Source organism: Micropterus dolomieu, linkage group LG12, assembly GCF_021292245.1.
Source record: "Micropterus dolomieu isolate WLL.071019.BEF.003 ecotype Adirondacks linkage group LG12, ASM2129224v1, whole genome shotgun sequence".
NCBI lineage: Eukaryota > Metazoa > Chordata > Actinopteri > Centrarchiformes > Centrarchidae > Micropterus > Micropterus dolomieu.
Window position 1 is genome coordinate 10,361,925 of NC_060161.1, and position 10,006 is coordinate 10,371,930.

The following is a 10,006-nucleotide window of genomic DNA, read 5'->3' on the forward strand; positions in this document are numbered from 1 at the left end:
CTGTAAGGTCTTATATAGACAGGTGTGTGGCTTTCCTAATCAAGTCCAATCAGTATAATCAAACACAGCTGGACTCAAATGAAGGTGTAGAACCATCTCAAGGATGATCAGAAGAAATAGACAGCACCTGAGTTAAATATGAGTGTCACGGCAAAGGGTCTGAATACTTATGACCATGTGATATTTCAGTTTTTCTTTTTTAATAAATTTGCAAAAATTTCTACATTTCTGTTTTTTTCTGTCAAGATGGGGTGCTGAGTGTACATTACTGAGAAATAAAATGAACTTTTTTGATTTTTGGAAAATGGCTGCAATGAAACAAAGAGTGAAAAATTTAAAGGGGTCTGAATACTTTCCGTACCCACTGTAATTTCAAAGAAATAAGAATACAGACTGTTCATTTAGTAGACTTCCAATTAATTAATTCAAAATATTGCTAGCTTAACCTGAAGAGTCTTGTCGTCAATGCACAACAGGTCAGATGAACATGTAAAAATGTCAAATTGGTCTACAGGCTGAGGCTTTGTCAAAAGTGATGTAGGTATAATCCAAGTCAGTCATAAATAAATAGTAAATTATTAAAATAATTTTAATTGTATTTAAATTAAGCTGTCCTTTCAAGGAAATGGCATATTTTCCTTTAATTAGTATCATTACATTGTTATTTCAGGAAACATCTTAGAAAATAAGAAGGAAATAATAGGGTTGTGTTACCAGCTTCTTAGCTGATTTTAGCTTTTCTTAAAATAACTTAGAAAAAGTCTTGCAAAGACTGAAGACTGCAGATTAGTTTCCAGTTTAGAAGGAATTCAGAAGAAACAAAGCAAAGTTTTTTACTTTATTTGTATGATATGTTTGGTTAATACATAGCATTCAAAGGATATTACAAAAGCAAAGCATGAGAGATAACAGATTTGCACATTAACACCAACATTTGCATTTCATAGTTCGTTAATTGATAAAGCAACAAAAGCCACAGTAACTTGAAGTAAGGATGAGCAGGCGGCTGCTTTACATGAAGCGTTCATCCACCATTTTTATGATGCCCTCAACCCAGGAGAGATTTGGATCCACACAGATATGACGAGACTTTTGGGTAACCAGACTGAAAGAAAGAAGGTGAAAGTGTTCATGTCATTATATTGGTAGACAGTATTTTGTAATTGTAATTTTTTGAAAGAAAAAAAATAAAAAGTAGGAAATTGAGACCAAAATTAGAATTAACTGTATTATCAGATATGGAAAACAAAAGTAATTTACGTAATGTACTGCTAATGTGAAATTGAATTGAGTGTGAAGAATGTATGAAATGTGCACCTTTTTTTTTTTAAATGTTCATGAAATGTAATCGATTTACAAAGTAATAGTAACACTGAATAATACACGTTTCACATACTTAAGGTCCCTGTATTAAAATAAACTTTCAGCACTTACATGGTTCCAGTTTTTGGGCACCGGTAATCAGTCATGTAATATGAAGTGATGAGGTTTTTGTTCAATCTTCTTGGGTAGAATTTGAAGCAGCAGTCTTCAGGACCAATTTCATCTGAAGAAAAGGCCATAAATGTATCATCATGATGTCCTGAGAACACCTCTAACACAGAATATGTTAAACTTATTAAGGTTATGGTCATCTTACTGCTGCAGATCACGGAGTCCAGCAGCGCAGCTCCCAGGATGCAGAGGAGAAGGATGTGACTGGTCCTCATGATGACTCGATATTCTTCTGGATGCGATGATGGAGATGGGCACAACTGCTCTTTGCCTGCAATAAAGGGCTCCTAAACAAAAGGTGGTGTGGTGTCACGTTTATTAAGATCAAAGATGTCAAAAAACGAAAAAAAGGTGTTACTTTTGCGGAAAGGGAAGGGCTGTTGTTGTGTCAAGGGGACCGAAGCTGCCTATGACAGAAACTTTCCACTTGGTTTTTACAAATGGTGAGTGGTAGATTGCAGGAAATACACTTGTGGTTAGTCTTAAGACAAAGCATGACTGTGAAATACAGCAAAACCAACAGCTACAATTTTTCTAAAGCCATAACAGCTTAAACTCTTAATTCATTATAAAATAAAGACCTAATAAGTCACTGACAAGAGGTATATGCATTCAGGGTCCATTCTTTTGTTATGCTAGCAGATGACAGGAACTGGCCAGATGAGTAGTCAGGTTTGCTCTGTGAAACAAAAACGAACTTTGGAACAATGGAAACAACTGTGTTGTCAGTCAGTAGTATCGCTGCACTCAGCTCCAGCGATTTACAGCCTCTTTCAAGCTTTTCGTTTCACAACTTTACTGTTTTGGTTCACAATCACTGTTCTCATTAACCTCGTTTGCAGCTGTTATCAGCAAAAATAATTTTATTATCATGAAATACTGTGTATTAACTGTTTAGCCAATGTTAAATAATCAAAACAATGCTGATGATTAAATTTTCCTCACGAGTGACGTAAACTCTAGCCTGCCTCGATTCTGGTCGGATAGAGTGGCACGCTAACCATTCAGCATTGAGGTTCTGACCCTTTGACAACCTCAAAGAACTCAATAAGCCACAAAGCCTGATAAATGTCACAGCAACACCACCGACATGCACATGTGTTCTGCATGACAGGAAATAACAAAAACCTCAAATTCAAACAGCACTCTGAGATTAAAAACAAAACTAGTCAAATATTTTCATGCCACTGTGAACATGTGAAACAGGGCTGTTGTTGACGCTGTCCGTAGTGGGGAAAATCACTCATTTGCAAGGCTGAACAACCAGTCGGACAGGTGCAGTTCAAGGACAGACACACCACAGAAACTAGCGGTAATGGTTTGCCACAGACACTCGACAAAGGCTGTGCAGTGCCCCGTAGCTGATCGTAAACACGCTTTGTGTGCATACTGTAAAACTTCAATTAAAAGCTTAGTCCCAATTAGATGCCAGTCTCCTTTACTGGTCTGGGGTGGCTACATGTTTTGATAAATAAGAGCAGGTTTTCAATTAGACCCCTGGTCTGGTTTTTAATAGAAGTTCTTTGGATGTATAAAACCTCTGATCACCTTCCTGAGTAGCTCTAAGCTGCTTAGATCAGGGGTTCTCAAACATTTTGGTCATGGATTTCAAACACTTTCTGGAATAAAACATTTAAGAGCCAAAATCCTATCAGATCCTGGGACAAAATCTCTGGCCCTGGCATTATGGTAAAATCTATGATGTTGAAATCATTGGTAACCTATTGCACTTCATTTCCAGCTATATTGCAGTTGTATCCTGTATGGCAGATTTGCATGATTCAAAGTTTAAACAATTTTCTATCTTATAACGGCCCTTCATGCAGGCCTGATTTCAGTCTCTGTCTGAAACAAGCTGCAGATGCTCTGGCGTGTTTACCAGGCTTTTGTCGGTAAACAGGATAGGGCTGTAGATGCTCCTGTCTCTTTGGCTACGTTCAGACTGCAGGCCAATGTGACCCAAATCTAATTTTTTTGCCCATATGTGACTCAGATCTGATCTTTTTATGACAGTGTGAACAGGCCAAGTCACATGGAATCTGATCTTTTCCAGTTCAGAATTGGGCCACTTCCATATGTGGTGCAAATCCGATCGGATCTTTTTAATTTAGGTATAAGAAAGGGAATTTGTGAACAGATGATTGAGGTAGAAGGATGAGAGCCACATGTTTAATTATGGCTTCTTGTGGAGCTTTTTTGTTCAGCGCGGCTCCGTCTACAGTAGAACAGCTGCTCTACAGTGACGTCAAAGTCGCATTTGATGCGAATAATGAAGGGGGTCAGTCTTGGCCATGGGTGGTCCTAACGACAATAACGACCAGCAGTATCGATGACCCTGGCAAACGACCCCACTGAGGTTAAATAGCTGAGTTTCCCTGCCAGTCAGTCAGAACTGAAGAAGTCCTTTGGATGAGGGACGAAACGTCTTCCAGTATCTTTAACCAAGTCCAGTTGCCCTTGACTTTAACCTTCGTTGGATGACCTGGATGACTGAGAATCTTCACAGACAACAAACTTAATGTATTCCAGTGTTTTCCTTTAAATGTAAAACTGCAGGGTTTTAGGCCAGACAATTGCATTAGATGTTAAATAAACCATTGTTTATCTCCTCTTTGTAATGTGAACGAAACTGACACCTCTTTGTTTAGTGCCAGAAGGATCCTTTTGTTTAACTTCTTCATAGACTCCTAAGATTGGGTGTCGACCGTTTTGGAGACAAGCCCTATTGTTCTGTATGATTAGTTTAGAGCAAAAGACAGTTTATTCCTGTAGATTGAAGGGGGGTTTCATGTCTGGCACCGGCGCTCTTTTGTTCGACCAAAAGCAACAGAACAGTAAGGTACACCCTTCCTAATTGGGCGATGAAGAAGTTAACCAAACGACCAATGGCTATGGACCTAAGCCATTTGGAGAAAAAGGACCCGTCCACATACCTGGAGGATATTAACAATTAATTTTGTGAGAATCAGAACTGTAAGCTGTGGATCTGGGAGGAGAAGCAGCTTTTCAGTCCACTGCTGGAGGCGGCTTTAGCTCAGTCTGTTAAGACTTGACTGTAAGCTGTAAATATGAAAAGAGGAACAACTTTCCAGTCCACTGCAGTGTTTTTGTTTTATGTTTGTTCTGTAATGCCATCTTTTATTCAACTATTATTTAATAAAATTTTCTTGTTAATTTTCATCGGACCCAGCCTCTCCTTTCTCAAAATCTGAAAAAACGCAACAGCGACCAATTGGCGTTGTCTGTGGAGTTGAGCCCCCCAGATTTTACCTATAAAAGTAAGTATTGGATTTCATCTCACTTCAAAAGGCAACTACACAAATGTAAAAATAAGAGGCATAAAAGCTTAATGTGTCGTTTAACGAATAGTATTGTGGAATAAGTTAACATGAGTTAAGTGATTAACTGGCGAGCTAACGTTACCTGCAGTTATTGATGTGCTACGTTAACGTTACATGCAACTCGGCTGGGCAAGTTACAACCTCAAAAATAAAGCCTTCAACATCTTCACTTAAAATCGAGGTTCAGAATCAGACCTGCGTCTTACCATGATTGTCGCGATAGTATACATCACTTACACTTCATATTATGTACATGAATATACCATGTAACGTTAGACTAATTTAACATTAGACGGGTTGTGAACCCTGCTTGGTTTTCACACCGTAAACGTTAGTAACGGTTACAAAAACCTTGGGATATAGTACACGGTTAATGCAACTAGGTTATTTTGCGATTTATGCTGCTTATGATGATGTGAAGCATAAAACTTGAACATGAACAATATCGTTTTGTTTTAGGCAGCAAGGAGCAAACTGCCCTCTTTATTAAATTGAGGGGGGAGAGCGACCACCTCTTCACCGGGGCAAAATTTTCTGCCAACATGGCTTGGAGGTAGTTAAAGTATCAATAGCCCTTTTGTAATATCTGCATTTAATCATTGTGTACTTAAAGTTACAGTTAAATGAGCCGCCATCCTATTCAAAGCCTTTAACAAGACGACAACTAGTAGATGGGGCAGCCCTTTGTTGTGTTTTTGAGTCTCTGTCCTGTCACCTTTTCCAGTCTTCACAATATTACCATTTCTTTTGTTTCTGCAATTAGGACAATTTAGGAGAAAATGGGCCTGTGGGGGAAGGTGACTTCCCTCCAAGCAAAAAAAAAAGTGGGACAATTAAAAAAAAAAAATACAAAGTATGTATGTGTGATTTGAAATTTATATATTCTATATATTTTTTAAATAATTTTTGTATAAATCGTTCACTGTGTTGCATAAAGGGAACTACAATCCGCATTCATCTTACAACCCTGTTTTAATATAATACATACATTTCCCTTGTACGTTGTATATTCATTTCATTCATTTTAGTCATGCACGTTAATAAACACAGTTGCTGAAATTTGTTTTTCTGCTGTTGTTGTTTACCATGATTGATTTCCTGTGCCTTAGGATTGCAAGTGTCCAGGGTCACGAGAGGGTGTAGGGGGGAAGCCCACTGCTGCAACTTGGCCCTGGTTTGTCCTTATGGATGAGGTGTTGGGACAGAGGTATTCCACCACCCCACCTGTCGTAATTGCCTCTATCCCTAACGAGCAGGGCGGGAGCAACACAGGTGAAAGACATGAGGGTAACGAGGCACAGGTAGGGAGAGGGAGAGAGAGAGAGCAGGGGAAAACAGAGACAGACATGCAGAGGGATCACTGGGGTAACAGACATGACAAGGGTTACCGAACACTAGACGAAAGACAAGACAGACCCCCAAAACCCAACAGACCAAAATAACGCTAACTAAACACAAAAGTGCAAAACACCGCATGGCAGACAGGCAGAGTTTGACAAAGACATGAGGTTGCAGAGAGAGGCAGAGGAGAGGAGAGCACAGGAGAGCAGAGAGAGGATGGACAGGCTGTTCTCTCTACTAGAGAGACTTGCCGAAAAATAAATAAATCCTTAAATAATAATATATATAATATTTATTAATCAATTCAAATAAAATATTTGTTAAATAAATGATTTTATTTAGAACTATTTCCAACATATTTACAACATTTATTTTGAGCAGGGAGACCCTGGTGATGCTGCTGGACCTGGATGGGCTGCCACAATAAAGACCCTGGTCAGCAGGGCATCATCTGGGGTGGTCTCCAGAGTGTGTTGCAGGTGTGGATGCATCTCTCCACTGTCCACAGAATCGTCCATCAGTGGGTTTGCAGGGCTGGTTCAATCGACGGCTGCCATGTCACTAAGATGTTTTAGTAAGAGGCAAGAATAATAGGCAGTGCACACAAAATACTAATTCACAATCTTATTTTGACAAAATAAATCTACAAAATATTTCAACAGGCAACATTGTTAGGATATGAATATGAATTTACAGATCTTCCTGTTAAATATTTGTGGTCAGGGGGCATCTCCTCCAGGGCAGACACCTCTGCAGACAGCTGGTCACGCCAGGGAGCAGCGCTGACTGTCTCCAAACTGTTTTCCCCCTCATCCTCTGCCTCGTCCTCCTCAGGCTCATCCTCTGGGGCCACAATGTCACCAGCCCCAAGGCAGATGTTGTGGAGGATGGCACATGCTGTTATGACCTGAAATGGTTACAGTGTCAATATTTTTATATTTTACGTTAACTGTGGTTTACATCACTGTTAGCTTTAGGAAGCCTATAGTACCTAAATACATATAAAATGTCGCGTTTATTATCCCCCGTATTTACCTGGCCAGGGTCCTCTCTCAACCTGAGATTCATCATGCGGCGGCGAAGTACCTCTAGTTCCTCTATTAAGAGGTAAAATATTAAAATTATAATATTAGTCTCCATGCCAGTATGAATAGCCTGGTCATGTCGGAACAACGGGATTGTAAGTGTTCCAGAAAGTAAGTTTTCCAGCACTGAGGCGATGTGTGCATTGCTACAAGAAGAATTCAATGAAACATTTATTTTGGACAGGGTTGTCTAGTAATTGTAGGCCAATTGTTTTTTTGTTTTTTCTTTCTAAACTCATCCTGGCAACTTGACATAACCAATGTGCTGTTGCATAATCTGCTGTAACTGCATTAGACTGAAATTCTGTTTCATAGTGAGACCTCAGTCAGTGCGTTCTGAAGGCATCTACAGCACGGTTTCCAAAACTTTTTGAACTTTTCAAAACCAAAATATTTGAAAATAGGGCCCACTGAAATGATCCTTTAAGGAATTAACATGATTTGAGAGTTCAGTGTCTCATTCTCATCTTAACTCCAAAACTAGAGGCAAGTTTAATTGACATAAGAGTCAGTTGGTCAATATTTGATTGTTGTAGGTCTGCTAGTGCAAAATCCTGTACTTCTAGTCAGTGTATATGCACCAAACATCTATGACCCCAGTTTCGCAAATCTTGCTATAGATTGCTCCAATCCCCGCATGCTGACTCCTTCATCCATGGAAAACAGGGAATGTGCAAGAGTTGGGCGCTGGCTTGAGATGAAGTCAGAGTGGCAACCCTGGGAGCAGCGGCACGCCATATCTCCACTGCCAGGAGAGACGAGAGAGAGAAAGCAAGAGAACACCAACACACAGACAAAAAACAAACCAGACCTCCAGCATTCATACAAATGTAAGCGCGCGCCCCATGCACAAGGCTGAGTCCTTACCGCAGTGGCCAGGGTTCAAATCTGACCTTTTCTACGGGTCACAACATCATCTCTCTCTCTCTCTCTCTCCCTCGTGTCCTACCACTGTCTGATGTCCAGTCCATTAAGGGCAAAAAATACCCAAAAAGTATCTGAAAACAAATGGGAACAATCACTGGGTGTTCATTTTAAAGAAGCCTGTTGGAAGGGTGAACTCGATAGAACGCAATCAAGTAGTATATGTGCACAATTCTGACATCTACATCTACAGAGTTCACGACTCAAAGGCACGGCTCTCTGTATTTCTCCCAAGCTGCTCCACTCTCACATTTAGTATGCACGCTCTCTGCTCTGTGGCTGACAGGTCTCTATAGCGACCACTAGGTTTACGTCAAGGAGAGCTAGGCTACTGTGCAAGCTTTTCTAGCCTACAAAAACTGAACTATGTACAATTTACCAGATATATTAATGTTACCTACAAGGATGCTGAAACTTTTCTTCTGGTCTTCATAAAATTCATTAACAAGATTTTCTATTTGCTTCTTTGTTGCTGTTTCTCCATTGGGATGTAGGTAACAGCGGCAAGTAGCAGTTAACAGTTAACAATTGGCTAATGGTTTTGATTTTAAAAAATATATGTAAGGTTCTTTTACAAAATGTCTCTTGCCTACCTTTCTTTTATTTTGCGCTGTCTCATTTATTGATGTCTGTTCAATGTGTGAATAAAAAAAATTGAGATTGAGAGATGTAAAGATGTAACAAATACATAAAGAAAATGTTTCAGTGGGAGTTTATTTCTTGGCAAACATTATGCAGTCAATTTAAGATAGTTATGAAGTTCTGGGAGGCATTTTTACCCTGGACACTTGCAATCCATTTTTGCTAGCTGTTTAAGCTAAGCTAATTACTATCAGGCACCATTCTGAACACACTGACTGTGTCCGAAATCACCACTCATTCACTCCTCCCTACTCCCCATCTAGTGAATTGTATGGAGAGGACTACATAGTGAGTTCACCCACAAAATGAAAACACTTTCGTATACTACTCTGATCATTACCTTGGCGCTGTTGATTACGTCATTGCTGTTGGACAATCGGTTGGTGGACTTTTTTCTGCACAATGCATGATGGTGTATATATAGGCTTGGTTGTACACTAGTTTTCAAAATGCATTCTGGTGTGATTGAGTGGACTTTATAGGATATAATAATTCTCACTATATATTCGGACTGCACTACAAAAGGGCAAGCTCGCTATATAGTCCACTGTATAGTGAGTAGTGAGTTATTTCGAACACAGACTGACATAAAAATGATATGTAGGCTAATTCTAATAAAGATAAAGTTCCATCATTTTGTCACCATCCAATGAGAAATAGGAGAGACTGGGTATGGTTGTAACATGGGGAGAGTTGTAACAGCACCAATTCCACCAAATAGAGATAAGATAGGAGTTAGGTGATCATTTCAGTATTTACCTAGCATGGTGGTTATCAAGTCTGAAAGAGGTGCATTCAGAATATTTAGAGAAAAAACTGATTTTGAGGTAAGAAAGTAAATTTTTTGACAAAGACTATTTTTTGTTTAGTATCTATACTATTGCAGATAGAATTGTTTGACTTTTATTAGATTGAAATATAGTTTCTCAGGCAACATGTGATGCATTTTTTCCTTTCTAATTTCAAACCACTGTCGTAATACAGCTAGCTAAACATTGGCTGACAGGGGTGGGTTGTAACACTTCTTTTAAAAGTGTTACAGAGTGCCCTTTGCAGTCTGGGCCCACCAAACCTGCACTCCAGGGTTACCAGCATTAGTTTGTCAGCACTGTGATCAGTACTCCCCATTCACATGTTGCACACATATTGGTGTGTGTATCGTCACTGGACGTTTTCCAT

General features: G+C 39.4%; 1 protein-coding gene across 1 annotated transcript; it reads right to left on the reverse strand.

Moving 5' to 3' along the window:
* Positions 1-824: 824 nt before the first annotated feature.
* LOC123980638 (C-C motif chemokine 3-like) lies at positions 825-6,075 on the reverse strand. The gene is made up of 4 exons (XM_046065143.1): positions 5,921-6,075; positions 1,640-1,781; positions 1,435-1,546; positions 825-1,105 (listed from the first exon to the last, which is right to left on the reverse strand). The coding sequence occupies exons 1-4, from the start codon at positions 5,921-5,923 to the stop codon at positions 1,012-1,014; spliced, it is 351 nt and encodes a 116-aa protein (XP_045921099.1). The 5' UTR covers positions 5,924-6,075; the 3' UTR covers positions 825-1,011.
* Positions 6,076-10,006: the final 3,931 nt, after the last annotated feature.